General features: G+C 39.9%; 1 protein-coding gene across 4 annotated transcripts in view; it reads left to right on the top strand.

The window, feature by feature from the left end:
* The window catches only part of sipa1l1 (signal-induced proliferation-associated 1 like 1), a 96,767-nt gene extending 69,697 nt beyond the window's left edge, over nt 1-27,070 (top strand). Inside the window, exons 4-21 of one of the 4 annotated variants that reach the window (XM_081379566.1) lie at nt 31-219; nt 1,036-1,210; nt 2,066-2,169; nt 2,759-2,916; nt 7,422-8,001; nt 8,632-8,906; nt 10,654-10,944; nt 11,076-11,225; nt 11,449-11,558; nt 16,488-16,585; nt 17,397-17,839; nt 18,985-19,212; nt 19,668-19,830; nt 19,934-20,159; nt 20,550-20,723; nt 21,651-21,762; nt 21,912-21,990; nt 24,170-27,070. In XM_081379566.1, the coding sequence (XP_081235692.1) occupies nt 31-219; nt 1,036-1,210; nt 2,066-2,169; nt 2,759-2,916; nt 7,422-8,001; nt 8,632-8,906; nt 10,654-10,944; nt 11,076-11,225; nt 11,449-11,558; nt 16,488-16,585; nt 17,397-17,839; nt 18,985-19,212; nt 19,668-19,830; nt 19,934-20,159; nt 20,550-20,723; nt 21,651-21,762; nt 21,912-21,990; nt 24,170-24,313 (3,699 nt within the window). In that variant the 3' untranslated portion in view covers nt 24,314-27,070. Of the gene's footprint in view, nt 1-30; nt 220-1,035; nt 1,211-2,065; nt 2,170-2,758; nt 2,917-7,421; nt 8,002-8,631; nt 8,907-10,653; nt 10,945-11,075; nt 11,226-11,433; nt 11,559-16,487; nt 16,586-17,396; nt 17,840-18,984; nt 19,213-19,667; nt 19,831-19,933; nt 20,160-20,549; nt 20,724-21,650; nt 21,763-21,911; nt 21,991-24,169 lie in introns of all 4 variants that reach the window. The other 3 variants (XM_081379565.1, XM_081379567.1, XM_081379564.1) reach the window with 3 other exon arrangements.

Here is a 27,070-nt window from a genome sequence, read left to right as displayed (position 1 = left end):
CTGTCATATTTTTAACCTTTCTGCCTATAGTTAACAACCTTACGGGGCTCAATTTTGGAAGATGCTGTGCCCTCCACCTCCAAGCATGGCTTAGCTCGAGGCTTGCCTCTAAAGGAGGTGCTGGATTACCTCGTACCTGAGCTCAATGCTCATTGCCTCCGACTTGCTCTCAACACACCGAAGGTCACAGAGCAGCTGATGAAACTGGATGAGCAGGGGGTATTATGATCATACATTCCCTTACAGTTGTCAAACAACTCATTTCTTTAATTTTACTATAATAATGGTAATGCCTTCAAGTGAAGAATCGGATCCTTGTTTTCACTGTTTCCACTGCACCTAAAAAATGTAAAAAAAAAAAAAAAAAAAGATATATATATATATACACATACAAAGGAGGTTTATATATAATGAAAAAATATTCTTTATGGCTTTAAATACTTAATAAAGTATACAATGTGTCAAAAAATACAGAGGGTAATTATCAAGAAATATTTTTAAAAAGTAATTATGATATGCTGATTAATAAATCACCATTAATCTGTCATTTTTACTATATATATTGATTTCTTGCTGCCATATTTATGTTGTTATTCATAATAAAATTATTCAAAATATAATCATATTATACGTATTTAATATATATGTATACATTTGTATTTATAATATTTCTATTTATTTATGATTTATTTGCATCCTCTTCTGGCATAAAACCAAATTCAAAATGAAAAGGTTCCTTTATGAATAAACTATATTATATTGAAATAAAATCAAAAGTTTGTATATGCAATAAAAACATTCTAAACTTTCAATAGACAGTCTAGATTCTGACTGTTATTTCACATATCAAGCTTTAAAGAGTTAAATGCTTTGTTGTGCTATTGTGTTACAAATGTACTTTTTAAAACATTTTTAAAATAATTAATTGTATTTAATTTGCACATTAAATTGGCAGCCCAAATAACAGAAAATATTTACTCTCGTTACTCCTGTTTTTCATGGGTTGATGGTCTTTCTTTGCTATCTCTTGTGCAGCTCAGTTTTCAGTTGAAAGTGGGAATCATGTACTGTCAAGCCGGCCAGAGCAGCGAGGAGGAGATGTACAATAATGAGGCAGCAGGTCCCGCCCTAGAAGAGTTCCTGCAGTTGCTGGGAGAAAGGGTGCGCCTTAAGGGTTTTTCCAAGTACCGTGCCCAACTGGACACTAAAAGTGAGTCTTATCTTGAAGGTTTGTTTAATTGCCACTGAAGACTGAAAGCAGTATTGTGTGATTAAAATTGCAAGTAGCTAAAGGGCCAAAACGCTTACTGAATCTCTGGTCTCCTGTCATGTCAGTCTAGTAGTTTATAGGTCTAGTTAATTAATTCTAACTGGATCACACTCAAATGAGCTTGCAGCTTGTTCTAAATATGTTCCTCCACTGTCAGCGGTTTATTGACAATCGGAGGTCATGTTTAATTGGGAATGGATCTAAACACTAACCTCCTGTTTGAACCCCATAGCCCATATTTGAGACCCATTCATGCGTGCCGTGCCTGGCATGCATGCTCCACCTCTCCCCTGTTACCATGAGGAATATCGTCTCTGATCACAAGCATGCTTTTAATTCCATTTATCAGACTTGACATCTTACCCCTGACATTCCCTCCCTCCGCCCTGTAGTGTGGTCGAGAAGGGGCGGTAGAGGTGTCAGAAAGCTTTGATCTCAGCTTGACGGATTAGGACATGGTTTCACAGTCAGGTGGAGCACAGAGATCAGGAAGGAGGGACTAAGGAGAAGATGAGTTTGTACCCTCGTGTCTCTGTGGCCGTGGTGCAGAATAACAACTGCAGTATCCTGTTTGTGAACAATAGAAAAAAAAGGAGTCCTATAAAAGTGTGGCAGCCATATTTTGCCCCAACAAGTCAAGGAGCATTAAATAAATGAGATTGGATGATCAAAGGCTCTAGACTGTATGTTCCCTTCAGTCAAAGTGGAAATCCTTCTTTATTTAACAAAGGAAAGGCAGGTGGTCACATAAAAGCTGTATATGAAAGGCTAACATGAGCTGCTGCTTTTTTTCAGCGGACTCCACTGGGACACATTCTTTGTACACAAATTTTAAAGACTATGAGATCATGTTCCACGTGTCTACAATGCTGCCCTACACGCCCAATAACAAACAGCAGGTAAGCTGTAATACTATTGCAATAATTGAACTTTTTCCTTTTATTTTTAAACTATCACATACTGTATACCACTGTTTAAAAGTTTGGGGTCAGTAAGTTTTTTTTTTTCTCTAAAGTAATTTATACTTTTCTTATCCTGCGAGGATGCATACAAGTGATCAAAAGTGACAATTATAATGTTGCAAAAATATTATATATCAAATAAATGTTGTTCTTTTAAACTTTGTTCATCACGTTTCACGGTTTCTACAAAAATATTTAGCTGCACGACATTGATAATGATAAATGTTTTTTGAGCACCAGTGTCACATGATCCTTCATATCATTCAAATTTGAAGACTGGAGTAATGGCTGCTGAAAATTCAGCTTTGCCATCATAGGAATACATTTCATTTTAAAATATATTCAAGTAGATGTCAGGTATTTTTAATTGTAATTATTTTTCACAATATTACTGTTTTTACTGTATTTTTGATAAATGCAGCTTTGGTGAGCATAAAAGTCTTCTTTCAAAAACATTGAAAAATCTTACCTTCCCCAAACTTCTAAACGATAGTGTTTACTGACCTATGTTGTTTTCACTTCGTAGCTGCTAAGGAAAAGACACATTGGAAACGACATTGTCACAATCGTGTTTCAAGAGCCCGGAGCAAAGCCATTTAGTCCCAAGAACATCCGCTCACACTTTCAGCATGTCTTCGTGGTTGTTCGAGTGCTCAACCCGTGCTCTGAAAATGCCTGCTACAGGTGAGTCAAATTGTTTTTTTTAGTTGCAAAAAAATTCTAGCAGCTATAGGCCAAAATGGGGCATTTGTAATTTGTAACAAAGGATTTTTGGACTGATTTTCAGTCTGTGGCAGCAACAGTACTCAACACTGTATGATACAGTTACCAGTGTGGACTAATGTAGTAATGAATCAGTCAAAAATACTTGTTCAAATCATTCTACAGAATCATCATTAACTGAATCCACCAGGGCAGTTAATAATTAACATCTGACTCTCTAACTGAATTGTAACTTTAATTAATTTCTGACTCAATTGGGTTGTACAGTAGATGTTATTGTCTTGGGATATTGTTTTTCTCAAGAGGATTTGATTGGACAAAAAGATCAGTGTCGGTACATTTTAAAATAAACATTTAATAGTGATCGGTATCAACAACAATTTTGATTTCATGACTGGTTGTTTACTTGTATCCTAGTTGAAGTTGAAAGTTTTTTGTAATAAAAACAAGAATAATATTTTATTTATATATTTTATAATATTTTAAATAAAACCATTGGCCAATGAATTTAAAATAAGCTTTTCCCTGTCTTAACATCTAATTGTAGGGGTGTTGTTTTTGGTTTTATTTTTGGAGAAAAGGATTTTCTTCCTGCTCGCGGTGGGTTATGTTCTCGCTTGATGTCCTCTGGCCAGCTTATTACTCTTGTCGTACAGCACATTACCCAGGGGAGCGCTGCTCTTAACCACTTCAAATGAGCTGGGCCTGCTTAATTTCATTCACGCCTACTGGGGGCTGTTTATCAGTAGGATTTGTTGATCGTTGCATTGCTTGCAGTTCAACCTTGAAAGTGCTACTGTGAGTCAAACAAAAGACAAAATTTGTGCTTATCTGAACCGATCGGGCATCAAAAAGGATGTTGATCATTGATATCTTCATTGTGACTTACTCCCTTAATCTTTCGCTCGCATACTCTCTCGCTTGCTTGCTCGGTTTCTGTTTTGCCTCATGAAACTAATAGAGGTTATAATTGCTGATGGGCCTCATTGTGTGTCATCTTAATTATACCCAGTAGGGAGCCTCATCGCTGTTCAGCTCTGAAAGTACAGAAGTTACAAAGGCCCGCCCTGACTGAGCCTCTCTGGAACAATAAGCTAAACGGAGCACATAACAAACGAGAGGCCTGCATGCACACCCTTGCCAACTGTCCTCTCCTGAGAGTGGCTTGATGAGGGCCTGCCGCTTAAACCCAACAACCCTCTCCCCCTTCTCTGACGGACTCTCTCCCCCTTCCCTGATGGACCCTCTCCCCCTTCCCTGACGGACTCCCTCCCTCCATTCCTCCTGTAGCCCCTTCAACCGCAAACTGAATTCTTCTTGTGAGCTTGAACTTTTCCTCAGCTGTGGCCACTCTTGCTATGTTAACCTGCTTGGACTGTTTAGATAGGAATTGGCATGGAAGTCAGGAAGTGGATCAGGTGGGTTCAGCGGGTCTTGGGTTTTCATTTGTGATCGTGTAGCGTGGCTGTTTATTTGTGTAAAGGTAAAACACTGGTATGAAGGGTGATTAAAGGTGTTTATGGAGAGAGTTAATGATTTAAATGCGCTCCTGTTGTTTTATTGGCTGCTGTTGGGTGTACTGAAGTGGTTAACACTGTTCACTGGGGGCCTTTGATTTTGACAGATGACCTCTCAGCCACCAGGGAAATGTTAAGGTAGATGGGATTATTGTACAAAGCGGAAGCTGTTAAACTGCTTTTTTTTTTTCCTTTTTTTTTTCTTTAGTCCGTCTGTACAGAAGTGTTTCCTGCATCACTATCGCATTGCCGCAGGGTCTACAGTGACACAGCAAAATAAATTGTTGTGACGTTGCAATCTGAATCATGTAATGGTATCTACAGACTTTTGCATTTTTCCCTTAAATTTAGTAGCTGGAATATTTAAAACCTATTAGTGTGAATCCGTCTAATAAATTAGTTAATCAATCTGTTAGAGTGTACTATCGATCAAAAGTTTGGGGTCAGTATTTTATTTATTTATTTTTTCATAAAGATATTTATACTTTTATTCTGCAAGGATGCCTTAAATCGATCGAAAGTGACATAGCGATTTTGTGAGAAAGATATTTCAAATATATGCTGTAAATGCTTACCGGTACTTTCTATACATTAAAGAATCCTGAAAATGTTATGGTTTCCACACAAATATTAACCAGCACAACTGATTAAAAAAAAAGATAATAATAAATTATTCTTGATCACCAAATCAGAATGATTTCTGAAGGATCGTGTGACACTGAAGACTGGAGTAATGGCTGCTGAAAATTCAGCTTTACCATCACAGGCATAAATTACATTTTAAATTATATTATAATAGAAAACAGTTATTTTAAATTGAAATAATATTTCACAATATTACTGTTTTTACTGTAGTTTGAATAAATGCACCCTTGGTAAGCATAAGATTCTTCTTTCAATAACATAAAAAAATCTGACTGAGCCCAAACCTTTAAATGTTAGTGTAGCTACAGAAAGTATTTTACTTAAAGAAATGATCAAATATGTTACATTGAATTGTTGGTTTTTAGTATCCATCATGTTGGAAATTAGTGTGTTAGAAAGAGTTAATCTTTTCAGTAAGTTTACATTGTGTGAGAACTCTGCTCTGTGTATGTGATACTTATATACCTGTGTATTTTTGAGTGGGTCAGGGTGTTATTTGCTTGTGTGGAGGTTCTTTGGTTCCTTGCTGTGGGCAGTGGATGCTCCACCAACCCACACACTGTGTATTTATACTTTAGATATGTAATCCAGTTTGCCTCTCCATCTAAGCCAAGGGGGTCGGCTGCAACAATAAAGTCAGCCCGCTTGCTGTTAGTCATTACTGAATAACTGCTCGATGCCCAGAAGTGGATTATGTTTGGATGGAATATGCACTGCGTTATTCTGGCTTTTGAAAAATGTTGATGACGGTTATTGTCCGCACTCTCATACAGAGTTTTAGTTTTTGTATGCCATTGGTGAAGCACAATTATGGGTGTTTGGACTGCTTAATGCTTAAACAGACAACAATATAATGAAGAGAGATTTAAAATAACAGAGCAATGGTAACTGTAAATGTTATACGTTTTACTACTATGGCACAATTTTTTTGGATGTGGTTATATCATAGTTTTTAGACCTGTTCTTTGAAGTACGTTGGAGTACCATGTTTAAAAATAGATGAGATGTGAAAATCTTTCAAACGATACCAAGTGTGACGGTGGACTTTGTGGGAAACACGCATACCATTAACACTTGCTGTAGTTTAGCACTACCATTCACTTACAACTCCTAACAAGTCTTTATTCATCACTTGGCAATAACGTATGTAAAAACACAAAAACATGGAATTATTTAATGTCTGTTAAAGGAGAGAGCTTTAAAATAAGCAGTTTAAAAACGTCTTTATTTTTTGTGGGATGTTCTATAGCAATACCATCCTGTTCTTTTGAAGTACCTGGGAGTATATCAAGTAAATATTATATATGAATATGATGATTTTTAATTGCCATGATGTACATAAAAGATCTGTGTAATATATTTTTGAGTTTTTTATTGGGAACAAGGGTAATAACTCAAGGCTCTCTTCTTATGGGCATCAAACCAGCAACAATTTGATTTCCAGCCTTCCAAACAGTGTTGTTTGTCCCTTCAGGCAAAGAAAGAAAAACAATATGACTGAATTAGATATCAACAAGTTATTCATCTCAGTCCGTACTTCAGCAAGCTGCTGGTACTGTGGGAGAGAAGTTTATGTTGTGATGAATTTGCAAGCTCATTTTTCTACCACACACGTACATGTTTTCCCTTAGTGTTTTTACAGATCAGGCCCACGCACAGACAGCAGAATTTTATTTGGCCCCTCTCTTTCTCTCACCAACGTTTCTAACTTCTGGCCCCCACTTTTCTTTGTCTTCCTCCTCCAGTATCACTGTAAAAACGGGCTAGTGGCTCTCTTTAGTCCAGCCTCATTACTGCTATGGCTGGCTAGTTACGTATGAGTTCCAAGCATACCAGACAGAGCAGGAAGCTTTAGATGTCCATTCCAGAGGCTTAATGAAAGGAAAGAAGCAGGGGAGAGATGAAGCAGCAAGGTAGAGAAGAAAGATTTGAAGATTTTCAGAATTTGAATTGAATTCATAATGTTCTCCTGTTGCATATGAGGGGTCTGTCCAAGTTTAATAGCACTGTGTGGAGTAGTCAACAACATAACAGCCATCCCTGTCTTTTTGTTAATTTCCTCACATTCCCATTTAGCAAAGTATTTGATGTCCTCTCTGCCACACTTCACACTTTGACTTTCATAATTTCCATAGCAGCCACATTGTCTTTGGAATGAATTTTGCTCATGCATAAAAATGAGGTCCTTTAGGGAAGTTTGAGAATGGTTTAGCAATTATCTTGTGCATGTGATGAGCAATTTGCCTCATTATTTGAAATCTTCTCTCTTGTTTCCCTCCATCATCTCCACCCCCTCATTCACAGTGTGGCAGTGGCTCGGTCACGAGATGTACCTGCTTTTGGACCACCTATTCCTGAGGATGCTACATTCCCGAATTCTACAGTCTTTCGAGATTTCCTTCTGGCTAAGGTCATCAACGCTGAAAATGCAGCCCACAAGTCAGACAAGTTTCGCGCCATGGCCACTCGGACACGACAGGAGTACTTGAGGGACCTGGCAGAGCGTCACGTCACGAGCACGCCTATTGATCCCTCGGGCAAATTTCCTTTCATTTCTCTGGCCCACAAGCGCAAGGAGAAGACCCGGCCGTACCTTGGTGCGGAGCTGCGGAGCCCAGGAGCCATCACCTGGCCTGTTCACGCCGAGGACCATGGCGCCGGAGGAGAACTGGAGGCCCTGCTGGCCATTTCAAATGACTTTCTAGTGCTGGTGGACCCAGAAGCCAAGGCTGTTGTCTTTAACTGTGCTGTCCGAGATGTCATTGGTTGGACCCTGGGAAGCCCTGCTTCCATGAAGATCTACTATGAACGTGGAGAGAACATTTCCCTGCGCTCCATCAATAACAACACAGAAGACTTCCGTGAGGTTGTCAAACGTTTAGAGGTATGTGTGGAGTTGCAGGTATCATGACAGATGGAATTTTCTTTTTTATTTCATTTTTTTTTGCTAAATGTAAGGAATTTTAAGCATTTGTCATTAAGTCAGTCACAGCACATGGACCTGAGAGCTTGTCTCTTGGTTCTTAATCATTTTTGTTTTGTATCCAAGTGGGATTATAGCTATAAAGGTTTTGGAAAAAGCTCAAAGTAGTTTTGAAGGCTGTGTTGTGTATGTTTCATCGTGTGAATTAATGGGGTGTATAAGAGAGCCTTTGCATAACTGTGCAGTGGCTTGAATGTACTCCTGATTTGGCCCCTTGCCCATTATGTCACTCTTCAAGTGCAAGAGCTGTTGCCATGGTAACTAGTACTCGGCGAACTGAATGCTCATGATCTCCATCACAGTCATGAAACATATAAACAGAGTTTTCTTTATACTTTGAGAAAAAAGCCCTGATCCTGATTTGCAGATGGGTTCAATAGCTTGTGATAGACATTTCCAATCCATTTTGTGCATTTTTGATAAGGCCTTACATCCTTAATAGAGGACAGGGTTCTAAATTGCATAAAACTACTTTAGAATTGAGAAAAATTGTGTCAGACAAGTCATATCAGTCTACCCCTTTCTTCTCAGCACCTAACTAAAGGCTGTGAAACATCTGAGATGACCTTGCGGAGGAATGGGCTGGGCCAACTTGGCTTTCACGTTAACTATGAAGGCATAGTGGCAGAGGTGGAGCCGTACGGCTATGCCTGGCAAGCGGGGCTGAGGCAAGGCAGCCGATTGGTCGAAATTTGCAAGGTGGCTGTGGCAACACTTTCACACGAGCAGATGATAGACCTTCTCCGCACCTCAGTCACTGTGAAAGTTGTCATCATACCACCCCACGAGGACGCCACACCACGCAGGTAGGTCTTTTAGTGTCAATTAATGGTTTGATTCATTATTTCTTGACTGAATCTTGGTGAATAAGTAGCAATTATTTTTGTCAGATTGTAAAAGTAAACCAGTCATTCTAAGTTTTGCAATAAGACAACAATACAAAACATTGCACCTTTGTGCCCACACAAGCAAACCAAAATAGATGAGATCCGCCTTCCCAGTCTAGGCTTGCCTGCAGGCGCTGTGCCAACTTGAAGGTTATAATGATCAGGGTCTAAACTACAAATCATCAGACCCACCGGATTTTTATTTGCGTTCACTTGTCTTTTTTTCTTTTTTCTTTTTACAGTGGTGGTGCATTATTATTATCCTTAGAAAACCTGCAATTTCCATTTTTTACAGTTTGTTTCTATCTAAACTAAAAACTGACACTCCTCTGTATCTTCTGGGTTTTAAACAAACGAGAGGAATGACAATTTAATTCCTGAATGTGAATTGAGATAGCAAACAGGATTCAGAATTTAAGGATTACTAATTAAATTTTTAAGTGTTGTTTATAAATCCTGGGAGTTTATAGGCCTTACAGAGAGAATGTTATTTATTTTAGTTGGTTGGTTATTTAGTAACTTTAGTACACCAGGTTGGAGTAACATTTCCACAAACTATATTGCATATTGCTATCTCCTGCCAAGATAGTTAAGACTAAAGAGATGTACACTGCAATAAAAATGTTAGGGTTAGTAAGATTTTTATTTATTTATTTTTTAAAGAAATGTATACTTTTTTCAGAAAGGGATGCATTAAATTGATCGTAAGTGACCAAAGACATTTATAATTTTACACAGATTCCTATTTCTAATAATTTCTGTTCTTTTGAATGGTTACTTTCCACGAAAATATTAAACAGTACAACCATTTTCAACATTGATAATAATAAAAAATGCTTCTTAAACACCAAATCAACATTATTAGAATGATTTCTGAAGGATCATGTGATCCATGTGATCACCGAAGACTGGAGTGATGGCTGCTGAAAATTCAGCTTTGTAATCACAGCAATAAATGACATTTTAAAAGATATACCGGTATTAAAATAGAAAATTGTTATTTTAAATCATACTAATATTTCACAATATTACAGTTTTTTCTGTGTTTTTGACCAATTAAATGCAGCCTTGGTGAGGCTGCCTTAAAGGGATACTTCACCTCTGGAAAGATGAATGTGTATTTAAAATAGGTCATTTATGTAGAAGAAAGCAAAAGCCGAATCCCGGACATTTTGGACGATCTCGACGGCTGGACATGTCCGGGAAAAAGAGTATGACATTGGAAATCAAACGCACTGGCACTGATCTGTGATAGGTCTGTTAGCGCATTAGGTCCAACCCCCTATGGGCGGGTTTGAAAGGGTGGGAACTAGTGCTTATAGTCTCAACAGAAATCCGCCCCTCTTACACTTCCTCCGACAATGACGCAAAATGACGATTTTTGCGTCATTGTGGGAGGAAGTGTAAGAGGTAAATTCGGATTTCTCCCATCTCGGGAAAATGAGAGAGTGTTGCACGACCATTCAATAGTATGACTGGGTTTCTAACAATGCAAAGCTTAATGCAAATGGGTGGAGTGTTCCTTTAAGCGCTGTCTTTCAGAAACATTTTAAAACATATTACTGGAACCAAACTTATAAACGGTTGTGTAAATGCCTCATTTCACCTTCAAGATCCAGTCAAATGCTCTTCATTACCACTAACTACCAAATTTGTCATCTTATAGGGGCTGTTCAGAACTGCACCGTATGCCAGTTGTTGAATACAAGGGCAACAATGAGAGCGGCTCATTTGAGTACAAGTTTCCTTTCCGGAGCAATAACAACAAATGGCAGCGCACCTCGTCCAGCCCACAGCAGTCCCTCACTGCCTCACCTCAGAGTCACAGTGGGACCCCCAACCGTGCCGTCAGCCTTGGGGCCAGCATGGGCAAGACCCTCTCTGCCGAGCGGCCCGAGAGAGCTGCTGCCATCCCCCGCAGCGTGTCCAGTGATGGCCGACCCCTAGACCCTAAAAGGTGTGTACGATAGCTGCTTTAACGGAGTGGAGCTTTTGTTAAGTTACTCTTCCCCTTCATTTTTTTTGTCGTTCTTCCTGTCTCTCGTTTATCTTTATTTGTGTCTATCGCTCTTTCTCTACCCCTCTCAGGATGTCTCCAGGGTCTGAGAACTATGCCCTGACCTCATCTCTCATGTTGGGGCGCTCGCCCCACAACCGCAGTTCCCCCAGTAACCTCTCCTGTTCCAGTGACACGGGTTCAGGCTCTGCTCACTGGAGGCAGAAGTCCATGCCGGAGGGGTGAGGCTCTACAAAAATACCTCCTCTTACTGTCTACCTCCTCTTCGTCCTTGGTTTCTTTTGAGCACTTAACTGTCCATCCCTTAATCACCCAGTCATCTCTCCAATTTATCTGTTCAAGCTTTCACACAGCTTTTAATCACAAGATGCATTGTTCGCAAAATGAGGCATGTGATTGACAAGCGTATACATGTTTATGTTTACATAGATTTGCACACAACAGGCACTCTCCTCTCCCAGCGGAGCGGCAAATGGTGGCAGAGGGAGGAAGCAGCGGCAAGTCGACCCCCAGCTGGCCCAGAGTGGAGGACAGCTCTGACAGACCACCATCAGGTCAGACTACACTCCATCGGTGATGAATTATAGAAAGGGAGGAGGCTAAATGCAAGATGTCTGAAAGGGAGGGGAGGAGGAGATCAATGAAGAAGCACTGCGGGAGTGAATGAATGAGCTAAACAAAACTATTAACAATGAAATATTGAGGAGAATGAAAGAAGACAAAACTTCAGAAGAATGACTGAATATTCAAAAACTGACTTTTTTTTTAAGCAAATGATGACAGAAATAGTGCTTGTATTATGGGTTTAGAGGCCCTCTGTGCTTGATATTTGAATGAATCGTGATTATAGACTTTGCTTCTACACTCATCAAAACATGATGCCATTCATAAACCCTTAAAACACAAAAAAGAAATTGTACCTTTTTTAACAGTAACACCACCTCCTCTTTGCCAATGTCAAGCATTTCTTAAATCAGATGCTTTTTCTAAACTTAAGTAAAAAATCACTTGGGGCATGGGTATCAATGCAGATTATTAGATTAGATTCAATTCTCATTCACAAGATTTTGATTTGAGTTTATTTTATTCTGATTAATTGAATCATATTTCAGTTGTCCATTTTGCTTGCATATATATATTATTATTATACAGGGAACTTTCTGACTTTGTACATTTAGGAAGATTAACAACAGGGCAGTCCAATTGCTACTTATTGAACAGATGTAATCAACTCGTCCCACACTGTTTGTGCTACGCATTATTTCAGTATTATTTGTATACTGTTATAAGTTTTATTCATATTTTGAATTGGCTTTTATTTCTATATATTCAGTTTGTAGTTTAATTTTAGTTTAAGTTTTAGTAATCGTGGTTTTGTCATTTAATTAGTTTTCTACATAGCTTTATTTTCATTTCGTATATAGTTGAACTGATTTTCATCTACATTTATCAGATGAAACATAACATTTTCTTTTTACAAAATATTTTCTTCTCAACTTTATTTAAATGACTGAAAACAATTTTGAATGGTTTTAATTTTAGTTAACAAAATCAACCCTGATGTTACAGTCATGTTAAGGACAGGTGCACTATTATTTTACAAAGAGTAAAATTAGGACTCTTAGGACATTTTTACCTGTTCAGGGATAAAGTGGGTGAAAAGATCCCATAGGATCTTGGAGGAAGGATCTGAGGATCAGAATATCAAAGGGAATTGAGGGTGGGCTCTTTTGACTTCGGCCAGTAAGTAACCACTCAGAACACCTTAGCAACCGCATGGTAATATCCCGGCAACCACCCACGACTCCTTAGCATAGTGGCGGCCACACGGGCAAGCACCACTCACATTCACTTGAAGATATGTAAAAACCTAGTCTTTCTTCTCAAGTGCTTTCATTAGAAAACACTGAAAGTGACACATTGTTTTAACCCAAGAGCTCAGGGAAACACATTACAGACGTTTTAGCATGAAAACCAATGCAATGAAACACACTTTTTAGGGTGCTTGTTGCCATGCTGTAGGCTATGTGGATTTGTTATACCATATTTCCACCTGGCATTGACTGCTTCTTTTTCTTTTGGGCCACACTTGTTTTTGCCCGTAGCTCAGTTCAGTTTGATCTTCTCACACACACCAGATCATCTGATCCTTCCCTCCCCTGAATACCTCTCTCTTGTATAACCGTGGTCAACCTTAGAGCGCTCGATAGATCAAGCATAGTCTTTGAAAGTAAGCTGTGTCCAGTGAAAGGCAGCAAACATAAATGTTGTCTCAGAACAGCATGCTGTATATGGGTTCAAGCAAAGATAGAAATACCTCCTCTTTCCTGCTGGTACGGTTGTGTAAGCAGCGCTTTGTGTCCCTCTAGCCCCCCCACCCCACCACCACCACCACACACACTCTCTCTCACTCTTCAAGGTCCAAGTGTGCTGTGACTCACACTACCACCCCCTTTCTGCATATTTTTCTTACTTCTCTTCCTCTCTCCATTCCTCTGCTTCTCCACATGTCTCCTGTTTTTGACAGGAATATTACTGTGTTTTTTTTTTAAAAGACTGCAGGACCTGCAGGCAGTCTTATGCTACCTCCGCTGTGTCTGTCTGTCTCTTGCTTTGTCTCTGTTTATGTCCCTCTTTTGTATATTTCTCTGTAACCATCTCACTGTTTTCAGCTTCTCTGACTGTTGTGGTCAAGCGGCCCACCTCCACACTCTCTTGACCCCTCTTAGCTCCGCTTTGTGGCATCTCGAAGACTCGGATGATAATAGCAGGGTCCAGCCCACACGAAACGCATCAAAACACATCTGAGCATTTGGCCCAGTAAACCTTATGACCCGTGCTGTAAATGTTACCACTGCCTAGAATTACAGTGCGGGTCAAAAATCTAACCTTTTATTGAAGTAAAATAATTGAAAGTGGGGGGAAAATCACATTATGAAATAAATGTTTTTCTTCAAAACAGCTCTGAGTCTTCTATAATGCCTGATGAGTTTGGAGAACACCTGACAAGAGATCAGAGACCATTCCTCCATACAAAATCTCTCCAGATCCTTCAGATTCCCAGATCAATGTTGGCGCTTCTTTTCTTCAGTTCAGCCAACTCATTTTCTATAGGGTTCAGGTCTGGGGACTGGGATGGCCATTGAAGATGCTTGGTTTTGTGCTCAGTGACCCATTTTTGGATCACTGTCCTGTTTGAAGATCTAAACATGGCCCATTATAAGATTTCTAGCAGGGGTTGTCAGGTTTAGATTTTTTATCTGTTGGTATTGCAGCATTAAAGATACAGCAGAGTATTTCATTTTACACATGGGGTACTTTTTTATCCCTGTATGAACCAAATCCATATTAAGGGTTTGCTGCCAAAAAGCCCTTTTTTGCTTTGTTTTCATCATGTATATGCCGCTCTCATGATTGCAGACGACCGTCAGTGAAGTCAGTCACCAAATGCTTGACCTATGTTGGTTTTGTCTCTTGGGATGGCTTTGAGAAAAGTCACCTCGCTGATTTGTTATATTTATAAAGATTCAAATTATAGACCCAAAGAACCTTAACTTAAATAAATATAATAGAATTGTTTTCTTTTATATAGATATTTATTTTAAAACGATTTAATCAAAGACTATTTATGTACCACTAAAACTAATGAAATGCAAAAAAAAAGAAGAAAAAAGAAGCTAAAAACCCATTCTGCTAGTAAAGTAATTAAATGGTAATATAAAAATCCCACCTGGCAGAATCTTTGGGTGTGTAAATATACAGATGAATTCATCAGCTTTGGATCTAAATAATGCAGAATTTGTTCAAATTAGAGGAAGACAAATACAAGGAGGTGGAAGAGGAAGAGAAGGGGGAGGAAGGCCAATAAAACATTTTAATCTGAGATTTGTTCTACTGTAGTTGACGCAAGTAGTTTTCTAAACTATGTTTGAGTTACAGTTCTTATCACTCGACGTATGTGATTTCATGTACCGATTCAGATGGGACTAACATTTCCATGTTTATTACAGAAGTGGGTGTGGGTGTTTTCTAGATGTGGACGTAATACAGAAGGTCATGTTTTGTGCTTGCGTGCATCACAAATGACGTATATGTGCATATACGACATTTTTTTTTTGTTTTGTTTTTTTATAATGAACTACTTGGATACAACTTGGTTGGCTGTTTATAATAAACCCACAGAAGTGGGCAGAGACATGTAGACAAGTATCTTACCTGACACTGATGTTAAAATGGGCCATCTTTGCAATTTCCTTGATTTGGCTCTATTTATTAATATTGAAATAAAATTAAAGCATGCAAAAATTTGGAGTGCAAACGGGAGCTCAGGGAGGTTAAAAAAAACACAAGAAGCATTAGGATAATACAATATCAGCAATCACTGACATTCACATTTGGACGGGATTAGATTTCTCACAGTAGGTAATTTTCCCTGGAATTTTTAATGAGGTTGTGCGAGAAAAACACAGACGAGGCACTTTCGGACATCCAAATAGGGCTTGTGTCTTTTTTCCTATGGAAGGTATGTGACAAATCCATATGAGGCATACTTTTTGCCATTTTTGACAGATTTCTGACATTTTTAATGATGCTCATTCACATCCAAACCTTTACTTTTTTCCCAGTAGCTTCCATATACTTTTCCTGAAGTGATGTTCCATTTCTCTAGAGCAGTCATGTTAGCACACAATTGTACATTCAGGAAATAATTTGAATTGAGTAAAAAGTGTTTGATTTCATCTTAAAAGATCGTGGTTTGTACAAACTAAGTTTGAGTTCTGAGATACTGCAAGGTATTATTATTCTGAAAAACAAACAAAACTCTGCTTTGAATAGCTAAAGGGAGGTAGAGGCAGGAAGTAGGGTGTCAAGAGGGGAAGGAAAGCCTTTTCATAAAGCTCGAAAGGAATTGCCCCCCTCTGACAAAGCAATGTCGCAGTGGCTCATGCATGTACAAAGAAATGGCCTTATTTTCCTCCTCTCTTTTTTTTTTTTCAAATGCATGCCCATGTCTACTCGATTTTGTCTTAAAGCCTGTGTAATCAGTCTGTAACATAAAGTCTCTGACGTTTTAGAATCATTTCAAGCCTGTGCATTTTCCGACATTCTGCTTCCTGTCCATCCATCCCCTCCCCCTTCTGAATTCTGTGTACTTTAATTGCTTGTACCATCTATTTTTGTTATGATGGCCATTATGTAACAGCCAACAATTACACAATAGTTTCTTTTGCACTGACTGTCCTGTAATAAAATCAGCACAGACTGCATAAGCTATATTGGTCAAATCAGATTTCTTTGAGATCAAATTGTCTATGATTTTATTTCAAGGAGGATTAACTATTGTGTGTGTGTGTGTGTGTGTGTGTGTGTGTGTGTGTGTGTGTGTGTGTGCACGCATGTGTACTTTAGGCTTTGTTTATGACATTTCTCATCTAAATGAGTCTCAAGTGTGTCTGTTTCCTCCCTGCTGTTATCTTCTGTAGATGCTCCAGTCACTAAGTCTAGCTCGTCCTACTCAGGCGGCCCACGCATCCAGAGACAGGAGCAAGTCATTCACCTTTCACCCAAGAAGGGCAGCCAGGTGGGTTCTCAACTGCTGCATACAACCGCTCTTATAAATGGCGTCCCGTGGTACCTCTTCACTAAAGGAGCTTTAAGTGGCGAGCATTACCATAAAATACCACAAACAATAGTTTGTTAAAACTAAGTTAATATGTTAATCAGAAATATGGTCATAAAGTACAATTTGTATGGTTGAGGGTGGACTATTTTGACTTGAGCCAGAAATCAGCCCTAAGCAACCTAGCAATAGCAGAGCCACACAAAGAAATCCACTCAGAACACTTTAGCAGCTGGGTCAGTAAAATATACACTACTGTATATGTTATCAAATGTTGGTGCTCAGTAAGGTTTAAAAAAAAAATTGGGAAAGAAATTAAATTGATGTAAAGTGACAGTAGACATTTATATTATATTTTAAATCTTTTTCCATTCAAATTAGTGCAGTTCTTTTGAACTTCATATTCATTGAATTCTGAACAATTAGCAGTAATGGCTGCTGAAAATTCAGCTTTGCCATCACAGGCAGAAAATACCTGAACAAGACAAACCTGGTCTTGTCAGAAAAAGCACACAGGCATGAGTCTAAAGGGGTCCTCTCTATGATATATACATTTTTTTTTTTTTTTTTTTTTGCATGTTGGTTGCACCACATTTTGTTGGTTGACTTTTATTTAGCACATAATTATTAATAAGCAGTAAAAGCAGTTTGTTAAAACATTTTCTAAGAAATACTGTGCCTTAGCGTTATGGTGTAAAATCTAGTTTTCTTATCTAGTTTAACTCTTTCTGAATATTTGACCTTTTCAGCGACCATTTCCTTTCTCTTACAGTCTGAAGGTCCGTACTCCCATTCCAGCAGTAATACGCTCTCCAGTACCACGTCTAGTGGGGGTCACAGTGATGACAAGTGGTATGATCTGGGTAGTGGAGGGGTGGGAGAGCAGCCGGACTCTGAGCCGAACGGTCTGGGTGGCGGTGGCTACCTGCAGGGTGCTTCAGCTGATAGTGGCATCGATGCTACGTCATACGGGGCCACCCATGGGAGTTCTAGCTCTCTGCTGGCTGTGGGAGCAGCTGGGGCCAGAGAGAGAGCTCCTTCACCCTGGCACAGCCCTACAGAAGGGGGCCGGAGGGTGCTTGAGAGGTCCCCTCCCGCTGCAGAGTCACCAGTGTCCCCTGCTGAGCCACCACCTACTACCCGAAGCCCACCGACCCATCTACTGGTCCGGGATGGCAGTTCTTACAGTCTGAGTGACATGGCCTCCCATTCTAGGTATTCTTTGATTCACTTTATAAACTTTTACTGAGATTTGTAGTTGTTTTTTTTTATTTTTATTATTTTATTATTTGAACTAGCAAGCAACAACTTAGCAAATACTCAAAACTCCCTAAGCAATGCCCTTGTAACCTTCCAGAATACCTTAGCAACACTCTGGCAACCACACACAACATCTTAGCATGATGGTGGGCTTTTTTTATTTGGGCCTGTAAGCAACCACCTAGTAATACCAAAGACTTTATATACAGAAAGACTGTGCACTCGTATTACTATGAATGGGAGAAAGTGCAACGTGCAATATGGCGGAATAAGTCACGCCTTCTAAAGGATAGAGCCAATCACCGATCGGTAATGTCATCACGTCACTGCAGCTGGCGTTAGAAGAGCCGGTTCCTATAAAAACAGTCAGTGTTCTGAGATGCGCGCTTAGGACTACACAGGCTTGGTTCAGCCTGGAAAAAAAACGCTTTTTGTCATGATTCGAGCGTTTAGAAACTACATTTATGAGACAGTTGTTGTCAGATTTCATTGGTGATTTCAAATATGAAATTTAATCATAATCTTGCCAAAAATACCCATAACACCTTAGATATGTACCCTAATAACACCATGGCAACCACACACAACGTTTTAGCAACCAACCACCTAGCAATACCCAGAACACATTTGAAGTGTCCTAGCAACCACCTAGAACACCCTAACAACTGTGTAGCAACACCTTGGTAACCACCCAACACACATCTTTGCATTGTGGCATTGGGTTTATTTGATTTGAGCAAATAACTAACCATCAATACCCAGAACACATTAGATTTCCCCCACATTATAATTTCTCTAGAAAGCACCCAGAACACCCTAGCAACTGCATAGCAACTCCCTGGCAACCGCACACATATTATCTTTGGGCAAGAAATGTTTATCTATTCAGAAATGTGCTCCAGAGTTTGGATATTAGTTTTGCATGTCATGTTACAATTCTTTGATATACTGTATGCATTTTTTTTTGTAGTAGTACTATTATGGCAAATAATGCTATATGTATGTGTACACATGCTATAAAGTATGTGTACTATTTTTCTAGGTTATTTATTTTCTGAGACAGACTAGACATGTTTTCCCATTATCTGGCTCTCCCTCAGCACACGCCACTCTGTCAGCCCTGCAGTCCTGAGCTCCAGCCACAGCTCCCCACGTGAAGAGTCTTCCTCGGCCACCTCCCCCTCTTCCTCCTCCTCCTCCTCCCAGAGCTCAGTGTCACCTGGCCCCAAGAGTTTCTATCCTCGCCAAGGGGCCACTAGCAAGTACCTGATCGGCTGGAGGAAACCGGGCAGCACCATAAACTCTGTGGACTTTGGGGACACACGCAAGTAAGTAAAGGTGCTCAGCTGTGGGGATGATGGATGGTTAAAAGATATGTGACTGGATTATAAAGATGTGAAGAAGAGATGTTTCAAAAGATACACACAGGGAAACGGTCACAACAAGTTCAAGTTCATAAATCATGGACTACTTGCAGTCTTGCTAGATAAATTTGTCACATTATTTAATAGACAAGTTAATTCTCTAGTTGAGTTTGCTCTGACCTCTCTTTTCAGTGGCAATAAATCTATGTAATCTTTTTGTTTTGAAGAGTTTAGGGTCTGTTTTCCTCTGGCTCTTGAATTTTTGTTTCTACTAATACATGACTGCCACCTTCTGGAGAGGAAGAGTAATAACAGTAAAACGGCATATTGATCCTGTAAATGTGGAAATGATTGCCTTACAATTGGCAGTCAAGGATTTTGTTTAATTCAGAATCCTGCGTTCTGCCTCTTCCCCCTAGAAGACCACAGGGTGAGGGGACAGACACTGGGTCTTCTCAATCCAGGCCCTCTCTTAGGGATCTGCACTCTCCCCAAGCCATGTGCAAGTCCACAGTGGAAGAAGATCTGAAGAAACTGATCGTGCCAGAAATTCCCTCATCCAGTAAGCACAAGGAGAAGAAGGTACGTCATCAACTGAAAAGCGCTGTGATACTGAGCAAGTGTGCTGCCATTTTTGAGTGTTCATTTACACGCGAGCAGCTTATGAAATCCTTCTTCCTTGCAGTCCTCCTCCTCAGGTTTAGCAAGCTCAGGGCGCCGTTCTCTGCAGCGCACCCTGTCAGATGAGAGTATATACCGGGGTCAGCGGCTGCCGTCTCTGGGAGATTCCATTCTGGAGCAGGCTCTGGCCAGCGACGTGCTCTTCAGCTGCTCTACCCTTCCACGATCGCCAACCACCCGTGGCGCCCCACTGCGCAGACCTTCTTACAAAATGGGCATCAAGATGCATGGTAAGAAAACCTGTCATGATTGGGTCATAGTGCTGTTACATTGTAGCACAATCTATAGAGATGTCCTTGAAATGCGTTTATAGAGCAAATCTGATAAGCCCCTGTCATCAACAGGGGGTCTGTGACAGTACTGCAGAGGCTCCACCAATTATTGTTTGATCTCAAACTAATTTTTCTGAAAAATAAAAAATTTTTACAACTTCAAAGCTAAATTCAACTTAATGTTTCATTGTCTGGGGCGTTTTCATTCAGTACCACTGCAGTCCCCTAAATTTCCCCATTATGTTGTGTAAGATGCACACTGCACAATCTCTAACTGGGCAAAAGCACTCAATCACACACATGCGCGCACACACGCCACCTCACGTTTTCTCATTGGCTATGTGTTAGGTGACCTCTCAGCGTCTGACACCTCTCTAGCAGACCTGCACGAGCGGCACAGGCTGCCTCCTCCTGAACTGGGTCTCATGCCCCTCCCGGACACGGACACAGACAGCGGCCTGGACTGGACCCACCTCGTGGATGTTGCCAATGCTTACGAGGGTGAGAGAAGACCACAGCGCAGTGAGCCCATTTCCCTTCTCTTTACCTGTCCTCCTCAGCTATGTTACAGTTTTGCACAATCCATCTGTCCATCTTCTGTAGGAGGGAGAGGTTTTTACTTGGTTAATATTTACATATTAAGTTGTTTCTTCAAATATGGGCACTTTCATATGCCAGGGGTTGATTGTTAAAGCTACACTATGTCACTATGTCCGTGCACAGTGAAAAGTAGCTTCGGCTCTAAATTTGACATGGATCAAGAAAAACTGAAGACATGTTTTAGTTTTTGTTGTTCTTACATATTTGAGTTAGTTGCCTAGTTAGTTAGCCTTCTATTTCAGCTTTATTTCAATTACTGAAAACAAGTTGACTTACTGCATGCAGTTATGATTCATAAAATTAGCATTAGAAAGTGACGTTATTCCAAAAATGTTATTTCCATCAGTGTCATTTCCACCACAGAATGTTATCAAAACACAAAACATTTGTGGAGAGAATGGTGCTTGTGATGGCAATGTTCATGAAAAAATGGCATTTGACTGTAAAATTAAATAACCTAATGAGAATGTAAAATGTGTTTTAATATCTAAAGGATCACAAGACAGGGCCAAAAGTGCTCATAGTTAAAGAAACACCCATTACTGGGGTTTATGACGTTAAGGATTTATCCATTTTGTGCAAAGATGTAATATGCTGAATTTGCTGAAATGTAAGGATTTAGAATAATGAGTGAAATGCTGTTACATTAATGGAAATGTCCCCTGAGGGCTTGCACTGATGGACAGATGTGAAATAATGTGCGACTGTGTTAAGCTCGAGGTGCTGCTTTATCGTATGCCTAATAATGCCTTCACAGTTAAATGAATGCTCTGCTTGTCATCACACCATCATCTCTCTGTCTCTTTCTCTCAACTCCAACACACTCTTCTCCTCCCATTCCCCTCTCAGTGCAAAGAGGGTTTATGTTCAGTTCTCAGGACGTCAGTCAGAGAGGAGAGTCTTCACTCAGTCCTCAGCATCTAGAGCTGCAGCCCGTGCCCCACACCAGACTCTCCCCCAGGTACCCTCTCACTTCTCAGCTTTTTCATAATAGTCCAATAAATAATCTCAAATTCTTTTGGTATGTGTATTGTGTATGTGGTTTCTTAGTTGTGTTGTAGTTTCTTGCAAATGGCATCCATTTTGTCCTAATTCTGGTTCTTCTGTTAGTGAGGGGCCTTCAAGCTACAGTGGGAAGGTTTCTCAGCTGGAGGCTTTGGTGAAGATGTTGCAGGAGGACTTGAAGAAAGTGAGTAGAACTTATACAACATTCCTAATAGAGTCTTTGACCTATTCAGGGTTAACTAAATCAGGAATAATTGACAGCCATTTATTGAAAACCAATGCACACCTGTGGTGAGGGCCGTTGCTAGAATTTCAAGGGCCCTGGTTCTGTTTTTATTGGTTCCCCCCCTCAGTTGAAGTTATTGTCCGAGGGTGTCGGTTAAAGTGTGGGCCGTCAGGAATCGTTTCCACTTTTCCCTCCTTAATGATGCCTCTGCTTGTGGTGCTAATGCACCAACAATGTGTGAAGCATTCATTTTCAACAATACAAACAGATTGTAGTCAGTTATTCTGCTTTTACTATGGCAACCACATGTAAATGTCAATAAAAGTGTAACAGTGCCAGTCCACTTTCTCAGGGGCCTTGGTTCCTGATGTGTTTTTCGGATAGGGATTTAAGAGTTATGAACCAATACAACCAGCTATGAGGTGGATCACAACTATTTGAAAATAGGACTTAAAGACAAAAGTACTTAATGGCTTTAATAAGGGAAAGAATAACAATGCCATGAAGACGATGGAGAAATTAAAACAATTGATTTAAAGGTGACATGTTATGCCTGTTATAAATGTTATATGTTATACATGTTATAAATCTATGGTGTCCCCAGAATGTGTCTGTGAAATTTCAGCTCAAAATACCCCCCAGATCATTTATTATAGCTTGTCAAAGTTGCCCCTTTTTGGGTGTGACCAAAATCGCGCCATTTTTGTGTGTGTCCCTTTAAATGCAAATGAGCTGCTGCTCCTCGCCTCCGTTCAGAAGACGGCCGATCCTTCACACAAGCTTCGGATACTCCAGCAATAACAAACGCGAATTTCAGTCAAATCTCTGAAATAACCCATAGCGGAGTGCAGCCTTACAGAGAGACTAAGGAAGAGATTGTAACTTTTAGACTGCACCTGGTCATATCGCATTATCACGGACATATCGCCTGTGATAATTAATGCGATATGGCTCAGCTTGTCAGTGAACTACGGCTCTGTGTAGTAAATGCCGCTCCATCTGAAAGCAGGTGATGGTGATTTACTACTAATCAAGGAACCGGCTTTACTGACGAGATGCGCATAACAATGTCATGCGATATATCGCCCAGCCCTACCTGGACGTTTCTGAATGGTTAGTGGATACGTGATACATGGATGTAGTTGTTGTGGAGTTACCTTGATTAACCTCATCGACTTGCATGTACTGTCATGTTTAACTTTTACACAAGTTGACACAGTTCCCTGAGGTCTTTATAAGACAGTTGTGGCATTTTTTTTGGTCAAATAGTGTTCTGTGCTCGTCTGTGCAGCCAACAACAACAGTTTGCATGCTTTGCTCGAACTTTTGCCATTGCGTTAGAACTGGTTACACTGTTGTCACTTGCGTATAATAATGTGTAAACCAAATGGCGGCGCCGTGGGTGGAAATGTGCAGATTAAGGGGCGGTAATATAATAATAATATTCCCTTCCGACGTCAGAAAGGGAACGAAATCAGGTCGGCATAATTTTTTTAATGCTTGCAGAGAAAGGCTTACCAAAACAAAGTTACTAGGTTGTCACTTTTCATGTTTTCAGGGTTGGTAAATGCACAGGGGTCCCTATTATAGCACTTAAACACGGAAAAAGTCAGATTTTCATGATATGTCCCCTTTAAAGATTTTTCACTTATAGCGATTTTCTGATTGGTAGAAATTTCTATGCAGAATCATGGGTAATGTCACTTTGGTAAAGTTGAACTAATACTGGCTGATGACTTCAACAATTACATATACCAATGATTAACATCCTCATAGCTCTCAGTAAGTCTAGTTTATAAGAAAACAAGTCTATAATTCCCCTATGGAGAAAATGGGGATTTTTACTTGTGGAAGTTATATGAAACTGTAATAGTCATCAAATCTTGAACCACTGTAATTGACTCGGAATGATTCACTTTGGAACATCAGAATTAGCAATTGTCGTAGTGCCTTTATTTTTCCTAGATAAAAAGTGTTTGATAATTTGCCTTGTTTAATGTTTAATGTATTTTGCTTTTTGTGTTGCATTTACATTCCTAGTAGTAACTGTTGTAAACAGGAGCTCTGTCGATATTTAATGTTAGTGTACTCACCCTCACATTTATCATTCTCTCACTACGTTTTTCTTTTCCTCCAGGAAAGGGAAGAGAAATTGAAACTGCAGGCACAAATTAAGAGGCTTTGGGAGGACAATCAGAGGCTGCAAGAAGAGTCTCAAAGCTCAGCTGCCAAGCTCAAGAAGTTCACAGAGTGGGTCTTTAACACCATCGATCTGAACTGAGCCATCTGCAGAAGACGGTCAAGATCAATAGACTTCTCGAGGACCAGACAGACATGGGAGAGACTTTTACTCCCATGTGTGACCGGATTGAGAATCGTCCATTCACAATTCAACACAATTTGATATTCACATTAGCATTCCTCTTCAAACTGTCAACACATCTGTGGCGGCATGGCTCAAAGTCAGGAAAATACAATTCTTCAGCCCTTTTCTGTGGTGACTTCTCCACTCTAGGTCCCGTGGGGCATCATTAGAAGCACCCACAGGAGTAACTAGTGACTGGCTGTGATGCCAGCCTTTGCCTTCCAGGCTGTTCCATTCTTGTCCCTCCTGTGCCCTACTTACAACTGACAACCAGACATTCAGTTCCAGTCATTTGGACAGTGCTACAGCCCTGCCCCATGAAGACCCCCTGCCTCAGAGCCCGAGTAGAAGACTCCTCTGCTACACGACAACATTTCAGCATCCAGTACCATGTTGTGAAACGTGCGGCGTCATTGTGGTTTTGGAGTTTTTGCTTTTTTCCCTAACTGTAAAAAGCCTGTCTGCATGTTCTGGCGAAACCAATCTACAAACTACAAATGTGCCGCCTTGCTCTTCAAATACCAATTGCGTTTCAAAAGAAGGAATGCTCTGAAGGTGGCATTAAGTGTTTTGCTCATAATGAAGTCAAAACTTGTGTTATGTTGTGATGTTTCATCTCAACATCAAACGAAGCAATAGCAGGGAGTCTGAATCCTTGTCCTAAAGACTGGACTTTGGCAATATTCTGCCTTGATTCCTCTCAAATACATCTCAAGTCTGTGGTACGAACACTGATGATCCTACAAGTCTGGAATTTAAGGACGTCTTATTTTGGGAACAGTTCAGTTATTTATTTCATTTATGTTACGAGTAAACAATTTCGATTCTCTATGCGTGCAGTACAACGGACATCTGTGAATAGCGTATATTTCGGAAGGGGATGTCACTTCTTTTGGACTCTGTTTTTATTTTTGGTATTATTTTTATTTCTAGTAGAGTTCTGCCTGAGCTGCAGTATCTTTTGTTGTGCAAGTTGTGGAGCCCTAGTCTGGTATTGTTTTGCTTTAGTGCCATCTAGTGGTAATAAGTGATCGTCTCACCTGACTTCAGCTCTAATCTATTCCAGTTTGTTTCCACGTTGCCTATACACACTCATAGTGATGGAAACCTTCCATTCAAACAAGAGATAACGCTGTAAAACCAGACACACGGGTATTGGATTCAATATCAGGGATGAGAGGAGGTGCCTTTCTGAGAAAAGGGAAAAAAGGAAGCCTAGGAGTCGTATCTGAACTCATAAAAGGAGACAAGTTGCTTGCAGGAACTAGCCTCAGAAAGAATGCACACACACACACACATATGGAGTCAGATCTTGGGTGCTTTGGCCGTCATTGGTCAAAGAACACAGAACCAGGGGGATGGCTTAGTTAAGAGCCAGCTTCACTGTCTGGGATCAATCATATTGAACAACTGCCCTGTAATCTCACACCCGGTTATAGCACTTTGCTCTTGTTGTCAGTTTCTCAGTCCCTCGTCCAAACATGGCGGCATTCCCCGAGCAGAAAGGTCAGGCATCAAAGACCAAACATCTTGCCCTACTTATATCACTGACCCAAGTAATGTATATTGTATAGATCTCCTCCATTATACTGTTTATACTCTTCAGAAAGCACTAGCTGGTTTCTCAGTATAATGAAGACGAGTCGATTTCTGGAAACTTTACGTATTATGAAGAAGATGTGCACAATGGATCCGGAGGTAACTTCGATTTGAGTTTGTGAACAGTGAGCAGCCATAATCGATTCTGTTCTAGGAATCACTCGAAGTGTCTCAGAAAGTGCCTCCTGATACCCGTAGAGAACGAAACACTAAGAATGCCAAACTTTTGCCTCGGTCGGGACGACCTGCACAATGTGGAGAACGACATGAGATTATTAGTTTCATTTCTAGGTTTTGCTGCCTCAGTCGGGAGGGTGAAACGAGAGCATCAAACTCCTTGACTGGACAAAACACGACTTCTATTTATTCTCGCATCACTCCACTCGGGTTTGGTATTCATTCTCCCATCATTCTCAATCCTTTATCATTTTTAAACGCATAAATGGTTTTGTTCAAGGTAAATATTGATGACTGTGGGAATGTGAATTTTAATCCATTCTTTATCTCCTATCTCTTCTTTTGTTCTCAGCTCTCTGATTTGAATTTCTTTGCACTGTTTTTTTTTTTCTTTTCCTTCTTTCATTTTTGTATAAATCTATCGCTATTCGTTTATGGACATGCATAAACATATGGCTCTTGATGTTGCTTCTTGTTCTTGCGTATGCAGTCCCTTTTGAGAGAGATGAGGCTGGGATTGTTTTCCCTCCCTTGGTCTCTTTTATATTGTGTCATTAGACGTTATTCCATATATTCTCCCATCTAAACATAAAAAAAAATTGTGTTTTTAACGATGTGCACATTTTAAAAAGGAGCATTAAGATTACAAACAAAAAGTACTGTTTACATATACTGTTCATCTTTGTAAAGTGTAGAGGTTTAAAAAGAGAATTTCCAGTGATTACAGTATTAAGGTTTCATAAATAAATAATAATAAAAAAAACTTGATTTGAGGTGCTGTAATTATTCATGAACTGGTCAAAACGAATGGCTCGTGCTTGCCGCCTGCTCTATGAGGTGTAATCTGCCATTGCTTTCTGAGCCAATAAATTCATCTAAATGCAATAGTTGAATGTC

The sequence above is a fragment of the Scardinius erythrophthalmus genome (assembly GCF_964197995.2).
Source record: "Scardinius erythrophthalmus genome assembly, chromosome: 11".
NCBI classification, from domain to species: domain Eukaryota; kingdom Metazoa; phylum Chordata; class Actinopteri; order Cypriniformes; family Leuciscidae; genus Scardinius; species Scardinius erythrophthalmus.
The sequence above is the reverse complement of the archived record's forward strand: the minus strand, read 5'-3'. Positions and strand labels throughout refer to the sequence as shown.